We start from the raw sequence: 25,443 nt of genomic DNA, 5'->3' as shown, positions 1-25,443 counted from the left end.
CTCTACAGCTTACGGAGCCCAAGTTCTCAATAAACAGGCTTTCCGATCCATTCCACTGCCGAGATTTGTTATGACAAGCACCTTAATTATTTAATTGAACTCTATAATTAGATAAATTAAGCAATCAAAGAGCTGATTTTCCCATCCTTAAGTGGTGTAGACTAACATGGGCTGCATGAGTTTTTCACAGTGAGACCCCACATTAAAAGTAAGATCACAAAGAATGAATGCCTCATTATCCAAAAAAGCTTTTTTTGTGAAATGCAAAACAAGATGTGAATACTCCCAAACTTGTAAGAGGCAAGCCATGTGTACAGAGCTTCATAAAACATTTATTGTAAAAGCTTTTTCTTTGTTGCTTTACAGAAAATATCTTAACAGAGCTAAATGGCTGTTGAACACGTATCTTAGCCTTTTGAAGTATAAACTAGATACTTCACTATTTAGGTGCCTGAAATGAAGTCTGTATCCTGTGTTATTTTATTTTTCCTGGCACAATCACATCTTTCAACCAAGCCAAAGTGTTTTTGGATTTTTTTTTAAAAAGGGCCATTTCAAATCTGCTTCACCTACAGAATTAACACCGTAGTCCTGTTACAGAAAAAAAACAGGACATTGTTATTAAACAGATTAAACCTGATTTTAGAAAATGCTGTCAGTTCAACCACCAGACAATTACATAGTCTGTGATACAGTCTTGTGGTTCACTGAACAATAAAAGCATAAAAAAGGAAATGAGAATTATTTTCCATAATGTGATGATGTCAGTCCCAGCAGAGCTTAAAGAGGTTTTATTGATGCTGTTTTCTTTACCTCTCCTCCCTGCTGGAGGCCGAGGCAACAGAGAAGGCCCCAGCCTCAGAATCAACAGCTGTTGCTGGTTACCTAGCAACTACAAGCTCCTAAAGCCGCCGGTGCGGGTGGCTCAGTAGTGTGTTTATTCCTGACAGCGGGCTGCAGGCTGCCCTCAACACCTGGCAACGGAACAAGACACCACCTAAGCTCAAAAGAGTCACAAATTAAGCCAGACTGGCCAAAAAGTGAGGGTACAGATTCGCACGTACAGACAGGTGTAGTATTACTTCCAAGTAAGCCTCAGAACTTATGCTACAATATACAGTTTTGAACAGGACTCTGACAATCTTTCTTTCCTCTAGGGAGTTCCCCTCCCTTAATCGTGGAACCTGGCCAACATTTGCTGGAACATTTCAGTGTCCTAAAAGCACAGACTTCAAGCACACACGTACACATGAGCACCAAACACACATACACATGATGTCACAGTGCAAGATGCGGGACTGAAGTACAGTGTAGTATAAGCTCCTTTTGTTTTGGGTCTCCACCCCCTCACTCCCCCCCCCCCCACACACACACCCCACAGCACACAAAGCCCGCTTGTCCTCCCAGAGTCTGGTCCACCCCGTCACCACCCTTCAGCCTGCCACTCCAACTGCACCCCTGCCAAGAAAATCAGAGTGCTCCCTGCTAAATGGCACCCTTTGTGCAGCCCGCCGAGGTTCAATCTCCACGGCACAATTGGGGCCAGAAACAAAAGCAGGCGTCAACAGCAGCAGGAAAACACTGGACTTAATTCTTATTAATCTCGGTTGCCTACGTTACGGAGCTTTGAGAGAAAGTGGAGGAGATGGAAAAAAAGGCTTCAAAACAGAAAAGCCTCCACTACAGCAGTATATTAAAAAAGTACATCAACTAGCTAAGCACACAAACTGACACTCTCTCTCCGTACTGAATTACTCCGTTAACGCTGGTGCTGGTGTTAGATGGGGGGGAGTGAGGACAACAGATGAATACATCGGCTGCTAGAACCCCCCCCCACTTCTACCCAGACTTTATTAAACAAACAGCAAAAAAACAGGAAATGCGCCCCTTGCCTGGAAAATGTTGTCTCCACATTCTTCTGATTACGAACCACACATGGCAGCCAAAACAAAAAAAAAAGGAAAAAGAAAGCAGAAAAGAAGATTCTCAGCGTGTGCCCTGGGGGTATCCCCCCCGCTCCTCCCTCCCTCCGCTGCTCCTCTCTCGTCCTCAGTCCCGCTCCTGTTGGCTAGGGAAGGTGCCTTCGAACAAGCCCACGCTCTGTCCCCAGCTGCACCATCTTCACACAGAACACCCCTTTCGAGGAGGAGCAGAGAAAAAAAAAAATCCCGAAACCCCCAGGAACGGATGGAAGAGGGTCAGGAAAAAAGCTTTTGTCCCTTTTATCTGGCTGTGAAGAATAGCCTGCGCTCCGGCACCACTCGGCTCCGCGCACTCCACTCCAGCTGTATCGTAAACTCTTTAAATCACTCCCTCCCCACTTGGCTGGATCTCTCGAACTGATCGCAGCCTTTCTCTCCCAGCCTTTGTGTGTGTTTAAAAAAAAAATCAAAACAGAAAGGAAGCAAAAAGAATTCTTAAGAACACTGCCCAGGCTTCAGAAGATGCGGCACAGTGCTGTGGGGGATTGTACAAGTCACTGTTGGATTTGTTTCACTCAGGCTCCACACATTTCCCCCTTCCTCTTCTTCTCCTTTTTTTTTCATTTTTGATCTGGCCTCCGCAGCATTTTAAGAACGCCAGCCCCTTCTGTCTCTCTCACTCTCACCCACTTGCACTCTTTCCTCTTTCGCTTTCTCTCTCCAAACTAAACATCCTCCACCCCCTAGTGTTTTGACAAGTACGACTTTGAAAGAAACCCTGCCTCACACTACCAACAAATAAACACTCCCCTGACAATGAACTGCGCCCCTACCCCTCCCTTTTCTTACTCTCGTATCACCTGTGCAACAGTCCCCCAGCAGTCAGCCTCGTTATCACACAGACCTCTAAAGATACTTGGAAGTCGACCATTTAATAGCAGATCTGTATTTTAGAAGAAACATGTTTTTTTAAAAATGCATTGATACTAACATCTCAAAAAAGCCAGCAAGAGTCAACAACATCTCTGACGTTCACAGCCTGACTGACTGTCTCAGGGCTACTGCCCGAAAAAATGTGTGGCGTGGGTGATTGCCTTAATTTGGGGGGAAAGCAGGAGAGTGTAAAATTGCTCTGTAAGACAGCAAACAGTGAATGCCACAGCAAGAGTGACCTTGCAGCCATTTACCTGCTGGGTGCACCCACCTCCCTGCTTACGGACTTCCTTTCTGCAGCAAACCTCATCAGACAGAGCTGCCCCAGACCCGGCCGAGTCCGGGATCGCAGCTGAACCCCACAGTCTCGGCAGGCTCCTGTCAGCTGGGTCACAGGTCAGAGGGGTGCACGAAGGTGATCTGTGCCCCATGCCACACAGGACCCTTCATACATTTTCCGATTGAAGCCCTCCTAACCAGCCCCATGCTGAAGACTGAGAGGTACCGGAAGGAGGGCTTTTTATCCTGAGGAACCTCTTCTCATCATTCCCTGCTGTGAAGACAGCATGTTGCCTTCTTCGGGGGAGCACTAAAAGATTTAAGCAGAGGCTTAAAGTGGCATTTCCAGACTAACACAGGATTGAAATCTAAAAAAAAAAACAATGGTAACTCTAAGTGCTACTTTAAGGCTGCAGAGAAAATGGAAACAACCTTTCCTTGTTTTCCATGATGTCGGTCATCCCGCAGTGGAGCACCGGGCCCCGGCAGGGAACACACAGAACCCCAGCTGCAGGAGGGCTGTAATGACTGAAACCAGGCCAGTAAGTGAAATGTTTGCAGAAAAAAAAAAGATACAAAAAGTGCCATTACTCTACACTGCAAAACTCCACTAACCAAGTGCACTGTGAAACGCAGAGCCTGCAGGAGGGCAAGTGGGAGAGGAAGGCAGCTTCCCCGCGACCCCCAACCCCATTTTTAGTTGATTTACTGTGAACAGTTAAACAGCCGGCATTTCACATCACTGATATGATCACGGGACAGCAGCTGCAGAAAGGACACAGCGTTCTTGTGGTTTAACCTCTTCCTTGCTGAGCCCCTTGTACCCTGCGTATAATGATATGAACCGTACATAAAATTTGAAGATCATGTTTTTTCTCAGACCACAGCAATTTTGCAGTCCTCTTCAGATTGTTCTCAAGATATGCCATTTCTATCCTTTTGATGTGTTTTTTTCTGTTTCAGTAGGTATTTAATCAAAACCTATAAGGGATATTAGGTACTATTACAAAAATACAGACACTGAAAATTTGGTGGCAAGTGTACGTATTGGAAGAAGTTGGTATTTTGCAAAAATAAATAAAGCAACTCAACCCATATTGAACAGCTGTTTGTTAATGCTTTCTCAGCAGTCTGCCCTCTCAAATGCATTAACATGTTTACATCAGCTCTACCACAGCAAATACCTCCAATTACAGAACTGTCATTATGGATCTGTCTTTAGAAATATTCAGAGGCACATCTGTTTCGCCCCCTTGCAATCAGACCTCCACCAGCAACATGGATCAATTGTGCAGGTCATGGCTTACGCCTTGTAGCACATTCATACGGCGCCGCAGTTACGTCCGACAAGCTCTGCAGGGATGAGTGAAGTATCCTCCTCAAACTCTTGCAGGATTTGAGGTAGAGCAGCAGCGTTGTGCACATCGGCAGTTTCACAACCCGAGGAGCACATCTAAAACAGCCTGGCTTCACACCCGGCATCTCGTAAAGTGACGTCAATGATACGATGTCCTTTGCACTTCTTAAAGGATCTCCTGGTTGCATGGCCTGGGGGATTTGCACACAGAGAATTATTAAAAATAGCCGCAGCCCACAGCAGCACCGACAGTAGCCGTCATGGTTCACACAATGTGCTCGGCTAGCGTGTCGACGCTAAATTTAAACCCACAAGCGGAGGCAACACTTAACAATGTGTTCTTCATCATATGGAGGGCTTCACGGGCTGTGACAGCGGCAGCCATTTTTGCGGGACATTGCTTGAGAGCCACTGGGTGCGACAAACCCTTATGCAGAGAAGGACCTAAAATGATTATTTTTTTTAAATGAGTGTTAGAATCTTGCTTCAGAGGTAATTTTACACTCGTTATGTGATCCCATAGATACCAGAGACAACTAGGACAGAAAATATCCTTAATTAGCAGCCACTAAGGCTGCTCATTTCCTATTTCAGGAGTAAGGCATGCCTGTTGGTATAACACACCATCTGGGACACTTTGGGATGATATTTATTGTGCCTTGAAAACCAATTTGACACAAGAGTCCATTGCCTACGAGTTAAATTGCTGAGCGTGAGATTTAGATTGCAGCGTTCTGACTTGGAGACAGGAGTGACCTTCAGAGGGATTTCATCCCACAATCCAGTTGTGACTTTTTCCACAAAGTGAGCTGTAGGATAGTTACCCGGGATGTCACAGATATTTTGACGAGCCTCACGTGCTCGTTGCTGTTTTTTCTTGAAACTGAGCTCATTCTTCTCAAAGCTTGTAATAAAGTTACAATATCAAAGCAAACAGAACTGCATTTAACACACATCCATCTGTATTGCCTCAAAACATCAGAATGTCAGAATATCTCTTATCCAAAACTACCCTTTCACCTTTAGGGAAAATCAACCCATGTTCAAGCTCACAGGACAACAATGTTCATAAACTTGGCAAAGAAAACAGATTATTTCAACCTGTAATTTGCTACTTACCTCACACCTATTTTTTCAAAGACATCAAATAAGAATTGGAAGACTTAATTAGGAACTGTAATTTTCCTTTCTGGGTCTCACTACTGATTCTACTGTAAGAAAAATAAAAAATGCAACATTTTCCATCCTACCATTTTCTGTCCGCTTTATACAATACAGGAGACACAGGAGCATCACACATTCCACTCGGCCCTTCTATAGCACAGACAGGCTGAATCCCGAAAGATCCTAATACTGTATATCAACTCCAACAGCACAACTCGACAAGTGACCCCATGCAACAGTTTGTATTCTATGCAACAACAAAGGCTTTTTCCACAGTCAGTTTCAAATTTAGCCCTAAGACATTTTCAATATTAACATCAGCCAAAGGAGCACACACAGGCATTGCCCTGGGACAGTCATTTTAGTGATTCGCCTGAGCCCGCTACAAAGACACCTGAACCAAGACACAAGCCTATCCTGAAACACACCAGACAAGGCATTTGTGGAGCTAGAAAGCTAGAATTCAGAGACGGCTCAAGTTCAGCTTATACAAATGCTTATACTTCATCGATGGCTGTGGAAAGCAAAGCATTTTGCCTCTTCTAAGTGAGACCTGCAAGTATCCCATTTGAAATGAGAGACAAAACCTCAGTGGGACACTGTTGGACTGAAAAGAGGAAAATCTGCTTTATTTCATCCACCGCATATTTATCTGTGAGCCTCTCATTGTTTAAGTGCTAGCCCCACTGGGATGCACCTGCACTGGCAGCAGCCAATATAAATAAACCCAGGATGTATTTACATGGCATCCTTTCACAGGCCAGCTAACAAAATCAAATCAATACTGACTTGGAGTCTTTTCTTTCCTATTTAAGCAAGGAGGGAAAAAATAAGCAGATTACAGAGCAGACATGCAGATCTGAAAGGCACCAGAGGCCCTTCTCCACACTTCGTTTGCACAGAGGAAGACACGACAGATCATCTGGAATTTAGGAAATGCAAAGACGAGGCATGCAAAAAAAAAACTATTTGTGCCAAAAATCAGAAAAAATAAAGGACCCCTTTGACAACACAGACCCTCCAGGAATAACATTAGATCATTCCACAGTATTTCCTCCTGCACCTTCCCCACCCCAGAGGGCTACAAAATGTGCCGAAAACATGCGAATTACAGCCACAAATCACAGACCAGCCAAATGCTGCTTGCCTGTGTCACCCCCCTCCTCCCCTCGCAGAAAAATACAAAAACGGAGGGAGGAAACGAAGGAGAGGAGGGACAGAGAGAAGGCGCTGCTGCTGCAGGTGTGCTCCAGATGTGGGGTCTCGCTGGGTGGTGCCACTGCTCAGTTTTTCGGGAACTCGCCTTTTCCCCCTTCTCTGTGACAGGAGCCATCTGGCGTGGCGCAGTGTGTGAAACACGCCAGCCCTGCTCCCGTCACTGGGTGACAGCGTGCATTTACAAAGAACACAGCACAGGCGGGAGAGAATTACCAGCTACCACACCCCTCCCCCGTCTCACAAAACTGCCATGCAACTATTAATCTTCAGGCTCTCCTGACACAGCTGTTCCCTATTATAATAAATAACTGGGTTTCTGTTTAGTTAAACCCTTGCATTGAGGCAACACAGCTCACTGATCATTATTACATAAAACATTGCTTTTATCATACCAGGCTTTGCCACTCTGCCATGAGAAGAGATTGTTTTATCCAGTCACAAGCTGAAATTACATCCTTAGTCGACACAAATCCCCCCTCTCGCCAGAGGTGAACAACATGCACCGGGATCCACAACTGTGAAACCTGATCTGCATTGTTTTTCAGTGAACACACCTCAGAATACTAGAAATGACTGAAGCCACTGCTGTAAAATACATTACTTCTGGTTTGTGCTACAGTTCCTAGAAGTTAAAAGAGTATTCTCCAAGCAAATTTAACCAGCCTAACATCTGGAGTCGAAAATAAAGTGCATTGTTACACGATGAAGGCATTTTCCTGAAATCAATCTGTTTTAATTGTTTACTAATATAAACTGAAAGACACAGTGGGAGCAACGCTGTTTAAGATCTCGACAGCGAACGCATTTGCTCCCTCTCCCATTTGATTTCTTAACAGGCTTTCCAAATGCAGTTTAGGAGTCATCCCCTCCCATGAAAGATGGGAGCTGTCTTGTTTAATTAGCAGGAAGCACCAGCGAGATTAGCGTTTGGGGTAAGAGGGGCACTTTTACTCGACACGGGATGGGAGCCATTAATGTAACTGAGGAACAAAACGTGGCATTCCCTGACCGCCCTGATCTTTCCGTGTGCGCACCAGCCAAACGTCTAAGCACACAAAGACCCGCAGATGTTTAGTTCCTTTACTGCAGGTCAAATTCAAAGATGTTTTCACACATACATGCATTCAAAGACAGCAAAGGCTCAGGGTAATGAAAGGACTGTGGATTGACTCCGAAGGGCAATCAACAAATGATGCTTCTTTCACAATCGGAACGATTTCAATTGTTGATCAACAGACCAGAAATGTGAAAAGACTTGCGAGTGTACACGATCTTTACTGAACGTTCATGATGTCTTCTTTCCTGCAGAGTTACAGGCATTGGTCTTTGCGGCCACAGGAGCAGCTGGGCACCATACCTGTGTCACTGAGTGCTGAGCACTGAATCTATGGGATGTATTTCATGACATCCCCTGTTCATGCCACATGTAACAGAGAGGGCATTCTGTCCATGGCCATGCCATTGAAATGGGTGAAAGAAAAAGGTAGAAAGATGAGGTTTAACAATGACATTTTCATTACTATTAGTAACAATAACACGGCCCTTTGCACTTTAATAACAATGTGTCTATTTTCTCAATTTCTTTACTCATTAACTGTCATATCTCAGGGGACACAAAGCTGCCATTACCTCACGCTGTCAGACCATTTCAATGAGCGCAGAAATTATTGAGAAGGTCGAGTTGTGCAGAAAAAAAACAGCAAACACATGAGAAAACATACCACCACATCAGCCTTAAGCGTTCCATCACTTCTTCTGATGACTCTAGAGAAAATAAGCAAAAGCTGGTAATCAACACGGAGTTATGAAGATCCAGGGTTCTCGGCCAGAAAAAGTGATTGCTAGGGGTGCGGTTTGAGCTGTTTGGCTCAGATGTTGCCAGTTTGAGTCTGGATTGTGTCACTAGCCAGAATTTCCCAACTGGCAAACCAACAGGACCAGGGTGTGCATTAGCCCTCACAGGTCCTCTCAGTGCCAAGAGCAACTACCAATACTTTTTGGGCACCTACAGTATTAAAGCAATGCCAGTAAGAGACTGCCCCACTCATATGGTTGGCACTAATGCTCCTACCAGGGACTGTGGAGAATACGGAATGGCTCCTACTGGTGGGCAGGATCAGAGAGGCAGATCTAATGACCTTCATTTCCTCTGTGCATTACAGACGTCACTGCTGGAAAGCTGAATCTTAAAACAACAGGTGATTCAAAATTGAGTGCATATGGAATAAAAAAGAAATAAGAGACAAAACCTCTTTTAAAATTATTCACCTGAATCCTCCTCCAAGTATACTGAAACTGGCATTGCAGCAGATGTACTCCAGGCAGGGGAGATTATAGTGCAAGGGAAAGTTTAGCTACAATGCCAGATGTTTTTGGGAGTTGTAAGAAGTGCACCCAGAGAAAACCCGCATGAATGCAGTCAGAACATGCAAACTCCACACAAAAGGTGCTCCAGACCAGAATGAACCCCAGTACTAACCACCATGTCACACAGATACACAGTCTGTAGCTATTTTTTAAGAGTTTCACATGACAAAAATAAGGAGGCACCAGAGTACAAGGCTAAAGGAATAAATCATTCAGTAAGGGAAAACCATACTCTTAAAAGCATACCACAAAGTATAGGTTGCATTAGCTCCCTAAATCAGGCTCTTCAAGGTTCCTCTCTAAACATTTTTACATCTTTGATCATAGCATGTCTGTTCTTGCAAACGTTCTGCTTTTATAAGATCACCGTGCAGCTGTAAAATTAATAATAATGAAGGTCTTGGCAAAAGGTACTTTAAAGATCCTTTTCACATCGGTTAGTAAAACGTCACATTGTGAAGTGACTATGAAGAGCCTTAGATTAGAAGAGGGTCATGTATTCAGTCATACAACAGTTTAATAAATCTAATGTTTAGTTTAATTAATATGCAACTGAACCTTACCTATGAAAACAAATCAACTAACCATCACTACATAAGTGGTCATTAACTAAGGCTTGAAATGCTGTGTCCTTTGTTCATGAATGGGTAACTAAGAATTTGTTTGAGTGGATGTGATGTGGGTTTGCATTATGGTGTGTTGGTCTATGTCGAAAGCGGATACAAATAAGGAAATTATTAAAAAACTGGCATGTCAAAGAAAAAGGAACACAATGTTAGGTAATCACAATCACAATCCTAGTTCGCTGAATTACTAAAATTGACTCTTCTGACCAGCAAATGAATGTTGATGGAGTAAAATACTGTTGTGCAAAACACATGATCTCCTCTTCGCCAGTGATTTCTATATATTTTTAACAGGGAGAAAAATGGATATGAACAAATGTAATAAGTAAATAACTTTAAAGAATCTTACAAAGATACCTCTCGTGACAATTCTGACAATTCGCAATTCTGTTCTATTCCACACACGTGAAACTGGCCCAGCTGCTTTAGAATTGTAATTCAATATCCATGAGGTTTTCATTTTCAGGCCATGAATAATTCAGGGTGACCTGCCTGGCACAGAGAATGAGATAGGAGACAAAGGGAAGATGGAGAGGTGTGAGAGAAAAATGCAGCTCCTGCTTCACGACTTTCACAACGACAGAAAAAAAAACACAGCTGTCCTGGCCCTATTTCATACTATTTTTTCCCCTCCCTCACTTCCATCTGCATCTGAAACCATTTTGGGAGAATCCCTGCAGACGTACCATTGCAGACTGCAGTGACACACATTTTATGAGGAATGGTAATTTTTTTAAACTTGCATTTAGTCCAAAAAAGAAACTTGAGAGTACAGAGGAAAAATACAAATACTACAGTGTGGTATAAACGAAGGAGCTGTCAGCACTTCTTCCTTAAATACCATTTCTGATATTTGTTCAATTATCCTTTTTTATGAAAGATGCTGGATGAACCACTGTAGGATTTGAATCCTTTTGTTAACAACCCACATAGAGAAGTAGAGGAGAACATGCATTGCTAATTTCCCAGAAGTGCCACCTTAACTAGCCTTAATAACCCTCTCAGCTGCAGGTCTCTCCCAGTATAAGTTAGCAGCATGCAGGAAACTAGTTTTTAGCATTCCGTTAGGGGGCTGGATATGAGAGAGGATACAGTGATAGCAGAAGTTATGTGTTTTCATGCCATGAATATTCACAGAGGAAAAGGTACATAAACCCATTTCTTCATGAAGCTGCCACATGTATCAGTAAGGTACATACAGTACCATATTATTACAGCAGCACCTGTGAAAGTTAGTACTAGTGGCATATATCAGCTAATGGAAGCCATATTGTACAAATGAATGAGATAAATAAGGAATCACTGCTAGGGCAGTTTTCTGAGGAAAATCAAGCCCTGCTCGTTTCTAAATGAACAAACACAAAGAAAATATTCCCTAACCTTACTGCGGAATGACACAGCTTTTATTTTCAGTTTTAGGCATCGACAGCTTTCAGTTAAGTGCCCAGCTCTAGTGGAGCCATTCTAAAACAAGAAACTGCATCCTGTTCCCTCTACATCCAGACCAGGGTAGAAGCTGTGTTGGTTCCTGGCCACACTGTTGGCATGAAGATTACAGTTAGTACAGCATGTCCAGTATTCACTGGCAGCACGAGGTCTGTAGTTAGGCAGTCTGACAGTGTGGGAGAACTCAGCCAGGGCGAACTATTATCAGGACATGTACTTGCATGATTCCATCTGATTTATTAATTCATTAATTTTTCAAGATGGTTTGCAGAGTAGTTAATCCTAATGCATCGATTTGCAAAGATTAACAATTTATACAGGGCACACCCCTGGTATTGAGGTTTGTAGAACAAAAAGGCCCTCGCAAGTCACATTGTACTGATGCATATTTAATAGAATGAGAGAATATTTCCCAGATTTTAACCATGCTATTGTTTTAAAGACACTTCCTCACACCAGTCATGTCCCAGCTACTCTCTGATACTGTAGTATGGCATTGCTGTACATCTCATCAGTTTGTTTCTACTGATAAAATACAACAGGTTTCGTGCAAACTACGCAGGGCACAGAAGAGAGTCATGTTTTCTGCAGATCTTCATAATTCAGGCTGTCTGATTACATTACCCAAAGACTCATTAATAAGACTGTCACCAGGGTAACGGGGGAAAAGTGTAATGACATATAGGGAAGTCTGGAAACAGGTGGTTGAGGCACCAGCTGAGGGCTTCTTAAAAAAGCAGCTATTGGTATTTTACACTACCAGCAGAGAAAGATTGGTCAAAAGATTATTTTTGCAAACTCTCTTTACTTTTTTATATAACGTCACAGACATACAAACAAAAAATGAAAAACGTATTCTTTTGTAGTTGTACAGTAGGATTAGACTTAATTCAGACTGGACTATAGTAGGGCAAGTCTGTGATGATTTCAGAAAGAGGCTTCTGTAGTACAGATGGTAGATGAGATGTTGTCTAGAGTAATTCCACTTTCATGATCATAAACTCACAAACGGAGCAGCCTGTCAGCGCTGCAGTCATACTGCTACAGCTCGATTTAATGGAACATCACTAGAGAGAACCTATGTGCTGCTGGGGACACACTACCACAGCCCACGCGTCACGATGCAGACAGCTCTGACTTAGAAAGTTGATTTTCGCTTTTGTCCCTTTCCCTCCCAACCCCAAAGAGCTGGAAAGGAGACAGGCGACAGACTGCCAAATCGGGCACAAGGAGCACGCTGTGCCCTCCGTATGGCTGCAGTCCTGAAAAGGAAAGGCAGCCTTTGTCATATTGAGATAACATCTGATCAGAACCAGCACTTCTGCAGCACAGCGGGACATCTGGCGGGGAGGAGACACACTCCCAATTCCACCCCCTCCCCCTCCGCACAACGACACACGGGAAAAGAGACCATTTATCACCACCGGAGGATGATGGAACCTAGTGTTGTGATGTCTTTTCAGAAGCTGGGTGCCTTGTTAGCATTTTACACAAATCAATCAATCCCTTCTGAGCACATCTTAATTATCCTCAGACTAACCCAGAGCTCATTAAATGGTTCCAGGCAAACATCTTTTGAAAGCAAAATTAATGAAGGTTAGAGTCCTATGAAAAATCCTTTGACCCTATATTGACTGGCAGTTAGGAGAAGAAGAATACTTTTTTTGCACTGGTTGACAGTAAGTCCCTCTCTAGCTGCTGAATAATGGAATTTGTGATTTAGACTAACACATCTGGTTTCAGAAAAGTCTAGTGTCCAATAGTTAGAAATTGTACATCATAACTGACTGCTTCTAAAGTGTTTGGTAGTCATACTCTGGGAGAACATTAGCAAATAGAAAGTTGAAAGGGCAGTATATATTAAGAAGTAAAATACAGAGTAACATTCCAAACAAGAAACCAGTTGGTTTCCATTGCAACTGGTGTGGCACCAGTCATGCTTGGTGGAAACATATGGACTTTTTAGCATTTTGCAGAAACTTTCCTAATATTACCTCAGTTGTCAAATGCCACTGCAATTATTACCAAAGTCAAACAACTTCTTTCATGTAATAAAAGTTGTTGCCAAAATCATAAAAATCCATTCAACTAAATTCAATGCAGCACAACTTGTTTAAGTCCTTAGTTTACTGACTTGATTTGGCCTACAGTGAACTAACTGTTTATGTAAGTAGTTCAGTTTACAGATGGGCTTGCAAAGATAGTTAAGAGCTGAAACCGTCACTTTACTTAAACTGAGGAACAAAGTGTGCAGTAGGGTGTCAGATAATGTGTAGCTGATTCACTTTGGGTTCCCTACAGCCATTACAGTAAAGCTGAAATAGCTGAACTGCGATCTGTCACATATGATCAGTACCGCAAATATATTTGTACTGAAACTGGTTCTGTGATTTTCTGTGACAACTGTCAGGTTTCTCTGAAATCCACTCCTTTAAGTAGACATCGGTGTGGAGGCTCCTGAATGTCACTGGGTTTTAATTTATAAAGCAGTAGACCATATATTTAGATAATTGTGATGAACAGTGATTATTTAGCTGAAAGGTTAAGGGACAGTAAAGCAAAGTCTTGCTTTGGGTTCCACATACCCTTATGAGACAGCAATGTTCCAAATTAAGATAATTTTAAGTACTGCAACACCGCACAGATGCTCAACTGATGGATCTGCAAAATGCATCCCAGACTTCACAGCACTTACTGAAACATGTACTCACAGGCATTACACTGAGACTTGGTGAGTGGAGGACAAATAAATATACTTGATTTTAAATGTACATAACATAAATTATGTTATTTAAACTGCCTGTCATCCTACATTTTCTTTGGAGTAGGTATTGGGTTTGACTTAAACCCAATAAGTGATCTTGTGCTTAAAGAAGCTGGGGAACTCTGCTCTACAGGAATGAGAGACACGTCAGGCACAGTGAAAGATGCACCCAAAACTCGAGTTGCTTTTGCTCTATGGCTGTCGGGCTCCTGCTTGCTCTTAATAAAGACACAAATTAGGCTGATCAGCTGTTCTCAGTTATCACTGGTCTGCACAGCAAGGCATTCTGCAGTGGCAGGCTGTGTGGTTTCACACTGTCAATAAAACCTTCACTTAGCTGACTTGCTCTATTATCAACAGCGCAAATCTCGTTTATTCATTTATTTAAAATGAATCAGCAAAGACCTAACATCTTATTTCGCAACGAGACCTTCAAGATTCTGCTGGTGATCAGCTAGCTGTTTGGTGGACACAGGACTGTCTGTAATTCGCCTTATGCCGACACCCTACCAAACAAACACATAAACAGGCATCACATTGGGCGTCACCTAGCAGCAGGTATTGCGTCATGCGATACTGACCTGAGCTGATTCCCATGTGGCTGACTGACACATCCATGGCCAATATAAATCCACACCCCACATTAGGAAGAGATGAACTGCAGCCAAGCAGTTCAATTCAGTCCTTTAATTACATTATTAATGAGCTGCTTATGTTTTTATCCAACCGCTGGAGCCTGCGATAATTTAATTCTGTGCCCTGCCCCTTTAGAGAAGATTCCACACCTGCTGTTTCTGTACTTTGTACAGTGTGGTACTCAGCCTGGCTATTTCACCCCACGTTTTTGGACATAATCAGATTTTCTTGTATGCTTCAAACAAATGCCTGGTTAACAAAATCTCTTACCTAGACTTAAAAAATGAAGTAAAATCGACAACAGTTACAAAAGGTCTGGTGTAAAACAATTTTTATCTGTCAATTAAAAAATATAGCCAGCTAAGCTTCCTTCCTACAGCTTTGTCTACAACATTCAAACAAGGTGCAGTCAAACCACACATTAAGCCGCCTTTAAAACAGGTTTTGTGAGAAAAAAAAGTCTGCCTGGTGATGATTAGTAACTATTTAAAAACTAGCATCCACTTATACCATTTCTTGTGTCATTCTGACACATTAAATTAGAAGTCAAAACAGCTATAGTATCCTTTTTTGTTTTGTTTCCCTGTCAAATCCGCCAAGAGTTCCCCTTTAACAAGAATGTACACAATGCAAATTTGAAAGCCATTTCCACAGGTCCCCACTCCAGCTAAACCTTTCCCAGTTACTTAAATGAGAAGATAATCTTTCTGTGATTACGACCAAAACCCAGGTTGCCTAGCAACACACAATTAAGGAATATGCTTTCAGATCCGCTTTGCAAACCGGCCATTATCAGATGAAATTACTGAAGCAACAAATGTCAGCATCATGCAAATGAGTTTGTTGTGCTGAAAGAATGTTTAACTTGAGTAAATCGGGCCACACGACCTTGGAGACAACAGATACATTTGGCACTGATTTGAAAAACCAAACAAAAAACAACAGGAAGAGAGGTCATGGCATTTAAAAACTGCCTTCATTTCTTTTCCATGTCATTTGGAGAGCTCTATCGCACTGCATCGTTTTTGAAATATTTTAAAACAAAAAGTCATATTTCAGTACTTCATAAAACATATCTTAACATATGAGTCTACAGATGATCATTTGTTGGTAATTTATGAATTTGATATATTAAAATAATAATAATAATAATAATAATAATAATAATAATAATAATAATAATAATTACAACACCTCATATCTGTGTTTTATGATTGATCACACTGTTGTGGTACACCTCAAAATGCAATGTTTTATAAAAACCCATTCCTTAGATGACATCCAAAGTGGACTTAATTTAATTTAATTTTGCTAAATTAAACAAATGCTTAATGGTCTTCTGAACTTACTTTTGAACTGACTAAATATTTAACAAGAATCAGAAAAATATATTTGCACTACATCTTACAAGCATTTCAAAGTAATACTGCAAATTCCCGGCAGCTTCAATTTATGCAATTAAAATAATCAAATTTGTTCATAACAACAGCAGTTTCAAATGGTGACTGGCAGCCCATTTACCTAGCAACACTGCTGTCATGGCTGAACTACTGTATAACATGAACAGTTTCGCAAATATACTGTGGTGGATATTTTTCTGATCACTTTTCCAAGTCTGACAAGATCCCTTCTCAACATTTAACACTTCAATATGCTTTGTGGCCCAGACAAAAAAAAAATCTGTTTTTCTGATTTGTCCTTTATTTTTTTTTTCCATTTTGCCAACCTTTGAGAAGTGTACATAACCAGAGCTCTTCAAAAGAAAACGCTATACCTCATTTTTAAATTCCACTAAATCCCACCAAATGTATACATGTATAGTCAAATGTACAAAACACTCTTACATAAATACACAAGTACAAAGATTTTGGCAATACTTTAAATCAAATAAAAGCAAAACTGTAATTTCTGAACCTATTAATAGAAATTTCATAAACCCTTCTGCTCTACTATTGCTAAACAGCAGTTATACTCTAGTTCTACAAAAATAATAAACTAACTCCATAAGCATCGAGGCATCAAGTGTTTTGTGTGCAACATACGCAGCCATAAACCAGGATTCGTGAGAAGCCTAAAAATGCTCAGTACCAGAGAATAAAAAAGGAAACACACATTCTAAATACGATACAGTATCTTTTATCTGGCAGAAAATCACCCAATCTCAAATAAAGCTCCATTATCCTGGCCTGGAAAAACTTCAATCTGTAGCATAGATTCTTTTCTTGCCAGCTAAACTAACCATGCAAGGCAGCCAGTCAGTGTGCACAATAATGTTAAAACTCTGTCAGTCTGACTGAGTCATAATGAAAGGGACGGTAAGGCGAGAAAACGTTTCCAAATAACGATCATTACGTTTGAGTACCTAGTTCATGGCCCCAGCTGCAGTCAGTGAGACATCAATAGTGCCTTAGAGGAAAACCAGATGCACAGAACACATTTACACTGGGGGCATGCTGCAACACTGAACCGTGTCAGCATCAAAAAGACACTGTCATCATCAGATGGAAGCATTTTTATTGTTCAAAACTGTAATAAGGAAAAATAAGCTCAATAAAAAATATACACATTTACCTGCCAAAACCATTCTTCACACAGCTGCTACATGAATTAGGGTCAAGTTAATTTAATATGCACATAAATGCAAACCAGGCTACTGTGAAAATTTTGAAGACTAAATTCACGATGAAACCCAAAAAGAATGCAGATGGAAAAATGTATAAAATTTTTAAAAGACAGCCGAGGTGAATTTACATCAAAGCAGTTCAACAGGGATCATAACCAATGGCTCCTTCAAGCACTCAGCTTTGGAGTGCCATATATACATAATTAAAACAAAATCTAATAGCTTTAAAAGCTAATTTATATCACATTGGAGTTCAACTTCCAAGCGTGTTTTAATGGAAAAAGGCAACAGAACACTAGTTTTTAACCGATTTTAACTGTAGGAAGCTGAGAAAGAATCCACGTTGAAACACAAGAATCATACAGCAGGAAAACCCATTTCCAATGACAATACGGCATACGGCATCACGACTCGACTGAGTTTTTAACCGGAGAAATCCCTGTTTTCCCCTTCTGCCGGGATATTACTAGATCTCACCCTGGAAGAAATCCCACTTTCAAAAGACAACAGAGACAGAAGCAGAATGAGGCACAAAGGTGGCACAACCACAGCAAGGCACTCACTCACTAAACAAGTGGGGCACGACGGAGGACGAGGAGGAGGAAGGAGGGGGAGAGGTGGTAAAAGAGTTACTTGAGTCAGGTGATGCCATGGTGGAGACGATGACGGGCGGCCCCGTGCGGCGGGTGATCTTCTGGTTGGCAACGTTAACGTTTTGCACCTGGAAGGTGGGGCCCATGGGCATCATGGAGGTCTCGTGCTGAGGCCCACCCTTCCGCAGGAGCTGGGGGCTGCTGTGGGGGCTCAGCATGGGCGACAGAGGCGGGTGGCTGCGGTCCCTCTTCATCAGCTCCATGGGGACAGTGTAGGTGGTGGAGTATGCCGTCTTGGGGGCGGCATTGGGCGGCGGCGGCTGCTGTTGCTGGGGGGAGTAAGCCGACATGGGGCGGCTCGGGGTTAAGGCACTGCTGTATCCCCCTGAGCCGATGGGGAAACCCCCAGGGGAGCGACCCCCAGCATAGGTGGTGGTTTCCAAAAGATGCTGAGAGGGGGCGCTGCTGGGCCTCCTTCCCATAACCTCCCCCATTCTGGGGGACACGGAATGAAGAGCACTGGGCGGCTGCTGCATCGCATTGGCATCCATGCCCTGCTGCTGCAGGTAGAGGTCATTGCGGTGACTGAAACTACTGGAGCGTGTACGTACGCGCTGCTGCTGCTGCTGCTGCTGCTGCTGCTGCTGGGAGGTGACGGGGCCCTCGTGCTGCCGCTGCAACTCCATCTTGCAGCTGAGGGCCAGGCGGGAGAGCACCCGTGCCTGGCCCAGGTTGGCGGCCACTGAGCGCACGTCATTCTCTTCCATGACGGCCAGCAGGCTGGGGGAGTCGAAGCCCTGCTGCAACAGAGCAGTGATGGTGCTCTCCGAGAGCCCCTCCGCCCTCAGCAGTGCCAGGAACTCTCGGTCCACGTTCTTCTTCAGCTCCGCCAGCGTGGCTGTCTGAGATGGGTGTGGTGGAGGCCCTGTGGCGCCAGGAGTACCCGCAGCCGCAGCCACCCCGGGGTTGAGGTCGTAGCCTTCGTAGGGCATTTTCTGCCCCGCTGTGGAGCAGTACGGCGATGGGCTTTCCTGCCTGATCCCCATTCCACGAGAGGCGCTCCCCTGATTGCCGTCCATACCCTGAGAGGCTGGGTCCACCACTAGGCAGGTGGCCGTGGGCTGCCTGGGGTCCAGAGGGCGCCCGTTAATGTCGCTGTAGACAGAGCGGCCACCGAGAGGGGGTGGCTCAGCTCCATACCTGGGAGAGGAGGTCTCAACTCCGTAGTGGCCAGGAGAAGGGTCCCTGCTCCGAACACGCTGGCCATCTGGCATCATCTTGGCGGCGGCAGGATCCCTGTACATACGGCTCATCTCATGAGCAGTAGGGGGAGGAGGAGGAGGAGCAGGCCTAGCTTGTCCTTGATCCCAAGCTGTCCGGCCCCCACCGGTCATCCCATAATGCGGTGCTGATCTGTTAAGCAGGTGTTGCTCCCCTCTATAAAAGCCTCGTGGATCTTCAGGTGGCCGGGCTGCTAATGTGGGGTCATGCTGGTAGTAATCCTGGGGGGGCAGAGAGCTGCGGGCTGCCATGGCGTGTCGGTCGTAGTGGTTGTTCAGGTCAGGCACAGAGCTCTTCCTCAGGGGCCGCCGGTCATGCCTCTCGGGGTAGCCCTGTTCGTAGAGGGAGTCTTGGTAGGAGTAGGGGTCCCGCTTCAACTCAAGGTCACCCGGGCGTACCCCAAGGGCTGGCTCGTACCAGCCTCCTCCACCGTCACCCCCGTACGTCAAAGAATTCCTCCTTCCAGCTGCCCCGGGCTGGTAACTGTAGGCACTCTCCCCGTCCCAATGCCCCTCATACCATCCAGCAGCGTCCCAGCTCTGAGAGCGCCCGATACCCGTGTGCTTGCTGGAAACAGGCATTGGAGAGAAAAAAGAACACGGCTTTAAAGAGAAAAAAAACGGAGGGGGCAGGGTGTTTTCTTTCAAGTCTTCGGTTACACTTACATCAAAAAATTACGAAAGACAAAAAAGAAAAGACAAGGTATCGTTTCACCTGATCTCCAGCTTCAATTTTTGTTTTTTCCCTTGAGGTCGTGCTATCAAGTGGCTCCCCGTCAGTAGGCAATCCTTGAATAATTAATTTTTGGAAACATTAGCAGCCGCTGAGGGGGGAAACAGAACACTACATGCACTCACACACAACGCACCTTGTAAACCCAGCCTTACTACTCCATAGCAGCCGGAGCGACGGGGTCTCTGCTTGTGTTAGGCTTGGAGCCGATAGTGAAAAAATAAGAGGAAAAAGGTAGGAAAAGGGGGGAGGGTGGGGGTTTGCTCTAATCCCGAGGTTTATCCCTTCCTACTGTGGCCAGGACATTTTACTCGCTTGGGCAATCACTAGGAGAGATTATGGGCTAAATAAAGCCCTCTTAATTCCACCGCTCCCTCTGACATCACTCGAGCCAGATAAAGCGTCTCACTAATGCTGTCACCCTGCTGATCTCATACCCTGTTCCTTCTTTGCACAGTGAGCTGTACCTGCAGTTTCAAGTCACCACCAAGTGACTTCAAAGGCTGCGCCTGTTGGTTACAGTGGTAACTTTCTTACAGAAAGTCATAAAATTAATAACAAAGATAAGAATCATTCCATGTCAGGACACATCAATTGCACTGTGACAGAAAACGAATCCACTGACTAGAGCTAGCCAAGACGTGCAGCAGTCGTAAGCTGTCAGTCCCCATTAGATGTCACCCCTCCTTTACCGACTCCCTCTGTACATAAGACGTGATTCTGAAAGCTTTGGAAAAGGCTGGGGTCTTACAAGAGGAGGATGGAGAAGGTACACCCCTTCTTCCTCATCTGCAGTCCCGCACGACAGGCCAAGCCTGGTGTGAGAGACGTTCTGGAAGCTTCTAGAAGATTCTCAGAGGCCCAAAGCTTCTCAGATTGTCTCCGCAATTCAAAATCCACGCGCATTCGATTACCCATACCCATCGTATCTCATCGTATAACAAAAAAATATGTTCTTCTGTTATTTGGTACATTTACAGTATGTTAATTTCCACAGTGCATTAGCTATACTCATGGTATATATTTGGCACAGGAGTGCTTTTTCACACTATATGTGTTTTAAGTTAATGGCAGTAAAATAGAAAGTGTCCCCCGCAAATAAGGAGGTTTGGGTGTATTGGACTACATTTTGTACTTTGTACATGTACCTTACAGTAGTACGGGTACTACAGTATTTTTATCTGACTCATTTAATCTACAATTCAGTATGCAAATAACCTCTTCTTTGAAACAGTTTTTTGTTTTCGGCCGGTATGGCATGCCATGATCCCAGGAAGAGGAATTACAGAAGATTAATGTGCATTTTAAAAAGGCATGGGCTCCAAAAGGTAAACAGAAAGTGGAAATGAATGAGGTATGTAAGTATGTAACCATACAAAGACCTATAATCTTTCCGCCTGCCTTTAGATATTGTGCTGCAGTGTTCCTGTATTACTGCAAGCAGACAGTTTATCTATATCTCTTTTTGACATCAGGTCGTCATGGTCACGCATGCATATTTACTTATTCATAAGGTCAGGCATGTAACTGGTGAGTAAGCCACCAACTCATTATTTTTATACTTTTCTGAGTACTGGGACATCCCCTAGGACTGCTACCTGCACCTGCAATGCATACACTCGCTGGGATGTATAACATTGCATTAAGTGAGGATTTGCATACAGCTACAAGGATGATCTTATTAAAATGCAGGTCCATCCACCCATTACCAGAAAGCCACTCTGCCTTGGTGAGCATCATGGAAACCACAGGCGGAAGGCAGGACTGACCATACACGACTGCACCCTCCCTGGGCAGGACACTAGCGCATTGTAGGGAAATGGCAAAGCTGTAGTTGAAAAATGCTAATCAAACCTAGTCCAAAACGTTTGGGAGGTCCAGGAAACCTGAAGCACCTAGTGAAAAAACGTCTGTGGGTTACACAGGAACGACATGCAGACTCCACACATAAGATCCTCTAGGCCAGAATCAAACCTAGGAGAAAAGAGCGCTCAAGAAGCCGCAGGATTGCTCTTTCTATTATAGCATTTTCCACAAAAAAAACACCAAAACAATACCCCACCAACAATTCCCCGACCCATCACCATCAGTAGTGGTGGTGGGGGTTGAGTGCCGTCGAGTCGGTATCGACACATGGTGACCCCATAGACAGTTCCACCATCATTATCCATAGAGTTTCCATGGCAGGATAGGGAAGTAGATTGCCAGGTCTTTCTTCCACGCAGATACTGCCAACACCGCCCCCCCACACTGCTGCTGCCCAGTATGGGCTATTAGAGGACCTTGCGCTCGACATGGGACACGCACCCACTACCCTTTCTGCCACTCAGAATATTTGGTTCCTGAAATGAGTGACTACAGTGGATTGTGTCAAAAGTTTACAATCACGGCAGGAGCCAGAGAAACTTGCACACAGACTATGTTTCAGACTTTTTATGATGCATCACAAATCATTTTTGTGTTTACATAATGAAATCTCTTCCATTATATATTTGCATGGTGTGGAGGCATGTTAATCGCAACATGAGCAATATACACCATTACTTGGTTTTTCTTTTTAAAAACAGCAAATGTTGTTGCAAGGCTTGTTATATACTTGTTCATTGGTTAAAACCACCCTTTTCTCAGGAGAAAATATAAAGTATGGTAATTAATACACATTTCCTTTTAAATTCGCACACAAACATATGAAATAGTTGCAATATTGCCATTCATTAATATATTTATTAATTAACTTAAATTTGTAAATGAAATTCATAGGAAATCATGCGTGATGCTCTAGCGAATATGCCACAGCAATAGTAGATAATAATTTGTTACTTAACACTGACGTTAGTGTTGGAAAATCTCCCCTTTGTGTCATCTACATAGTTTCAGGGAGAAAGGGGATTAACAGGCTTTGGATTTTAAGGATAAACTTTATCTTTTTGAAGACAATATATTTTGTTTTCCTGGAAACTACTTTTGGAAGACAGAAAAGAAAGATCAAGACAGAGCTAGGGGCACTCAACTACTACTGAGAATCAAAGCATTTTTCATTTCACTTTCAAGCTTTTCTGATCAATATGAATCCATGAAAATGAAATGCATTAGAGGAAAAGCCCCAGGGGAACTCAACTTCCTGAAAATGTCTCCGTGGATCAAACACTCTCAAATATATTTCACCACAGCAAACACTTACAGCTAGCACATCACACACTGTGATGGTATTAAAGAAGGAAACAGTTTATTACTCGTAGCATGAAAAATATTGAAATAACACCAAAAAAACATTTTAAGATGCTAGCATTAGTGACTCCTTTTCCAGGAATTTGTTATGGCATCACTGCTCAGCAGACTAAAAAGCCAAACAGTAGCATTCTTGGATGATTCATCTCAGAGATGTTTTCTCGGGGATATCATTTGGTACATATTCAGGTGAATTGTGCTACAGCTGCCTGTGCGGTTCTTTTTTATTGCAGTGCTGGTGCAAAGTCTGAGAGGTGCAGGCAATGTACAGATGGCACAGCATGCAGCCCACCCTGGGATTAAAGAGAACAGATCACAGGAACTGGGCAGGAGCCCGCAGCCAATGGCATGGCATGTTCGATCTCCTAGCATCTGAAAGCGCTTAGACCTTGGAGCAATGCCACTGCTTTCTTTCAGAAAACAATTTTTATTATTCAATTTCGCTTAGAACCACGAGCGCAGCTGGATTAGACCATTCAACCAAATGCGATAAAGTTAATCCCAGAGACTCTAGGATTCGTAGAATTGAAAATGACTGTTTTCTCAAATTCTTTCCTGACCTTAAAAGCAATGTAAATTGAGAAATGAATTAAAAGAAAACCAGCCCTAAACAGCTGGACAGCGCTTGTGTGGTGAAGTAAGGAGTTCTGCTTGGCATGAGAAGACCATGGTGTCCAAAGCCTGTGTAGCTACTTATGGTCCTCAATTTCCTTTTGAAACACATGAAGTCACTCATGATGATCTTATCAGGTATCATCTTGATTAAATCTGCTCCCTTGTGAACATGAGTTTCAAGAGCTCTACTAAGACTGGCTTCCATCCTTCCTGTGGGTCAATTGTCAGAATTAGGCCTGACTGTTAAAGGAAGATGATACATTTCCATTCTGATTGGATGTTACTGCAACCACCAATCCATGATGCAGAAAATGATAAGACTGAGGCAGGTAATGCAGAATTTAAACAGAACAATGGAAAACAGAAACCTTAGCGAATGCAGGTATGTGCTATACCTGGAAATACTGCTGATCCTGTATATTGAGTTTCAGTGAACTCCAACCACCTTCAAGGATGAGATCTGTGTATTATTTAGCTACTAACTACTGAACAGACTAGAAGGCTAGCAAATGGCCCCTTCTTGTTTTTAACTGTTTTTAAACTTTCTTCAGGCTGCCTATCTGGTCATGCACCTAGTACAAAACAGACATGGCCATGTTCTTTCCAAAACCATCCCTATTTAAAAGCCCAAATACATGTTCCACATTGACCACAAATTGTCATTATCCTAGGTTGAATAGCAAAATTCAGCAATTTTATCAAAAATAATAAAAATAATAATAAAAATTTATGAATATGTCACATTCAAATCCACAGCTGTAAATTTTAAACAGATAAGCAGATAGATAGGGGGTGAGGGTGCTCTCTTGGAGCAGAGGTTGAGCTCTATGACGCAAACACTGCTAATTCAAGCCTGGGTTCTGGAGCTAGCCCACTATCGAGGATTGCCCTAGCAGTGAGGTCAGTCAGCCAGAGTTGGCCAGGCTCTCTCCACACCAGGGGCCTGTCACTTGCCCATTAACAGGACATTACTGCTCCTCCAGCTGGCACTGAAATAGATGCTAGATGCTAGATGCTGAAACTCCACCTTCACACTGCTTACAGCCAGCTGACCTTTGGTTCTGTACAAGCATAAAACACATTGAAAGTGACTTAAGAGCAGCACAGTAGGCTATTACAATTTGCTATTTAGAATGTAAAAAGGGAGCATTTTGACAGAAACAGCAACATAAATAAGATAAAGGATATGTATTATCTCAGCTGACTTTCTTCTGGCACAGTTCTGTATCTAGAAAGCATATTACTTAGAAGGCTATCCTTCTGGGTTTACTTTAACTGTGATTAATCCCAGTTAATCAGTTTACCACATCTCACTAGGACTACCAATGGAGAGAACTATTGGTAAAGACCCTCTACAAGATATGGTAGTTATAAAACATACATTTCAGACCTACATCTGCAGGATGCTAAAAACATTTAACAACGAATGCCTGTGCCTTTTCATATCAAACTTTTAAAGACCATGTAAGAATACTGAATTGTGCCAAGTGAACACTCGAGAGATGAAGACTTGGCATATGCCACAAAAAAGAGTTTTAGTGCTGTAGTACCTCTACCCATATGTAGACTCAGTTAACTCTGAGTCATGACCATGCAGCAGAGCACAGAATAGTCACACCTGAAGCAATCACACATCTATTAATTACACACAAGGCTGAA

General features: G+C 43.2%; 1 protein-coding gene across 8 annotated transcripts in view; it reads right to left on the bottom strand.

The window, feature by feature from the left end:
- Window positions 1-25,443, bottom strand: part of ctbp2a (C-terminal binding protein 2a) — a 113,820-nt gene that overhangs the window by 30,924 nt on the left and 57,453 nt on the right. For 2 of the 8 annotated variants that reach the window (XM_088635119.1, XM_088635120.1), the window contains exon 1: window positions 17,969-20,137. The exons of 4 other annotated variants lie outside the window; for them this stretch is intronic. In XM_088635119.1, coding sequence (XP_088491245.1) covers window positions 17,969-19,790 — 1,822 coding nt within the window. In that variant the 5' untranslated portion in view covers window positions 19,791-20,137. Of the gene's footprint in view, window positions 1-1,892; window positions 2,683-17,968; window positions 20,138-25,443 lie in introns of those variants that run through there. 2 more of the 8 variants (XM_088635118.1, XM_088635124.1) reach the window with 2 other exon arrangements.

The sequence above is a fragment of the Lepisosteus platostomus genome, chromosome 6, assembly GCF_059453375.1.
Source record: "Lepisosteus platostomus isolate fLepPlt1 chromosome 6, fLepPlt1.hap1, whole genome shotgun sequence".
NCBI lineage: Eukaryota > Metazoa > Chordata > Actinopteri > Semionotiformes > Lepisosteidae > Lepisosteus > Lepisosteus platostomus.
The sequence above is the reverse complement of the archived record's forward strand: the minus strand, read 5'-3'. Positions and strand labels throughout refer to the sequence as shown.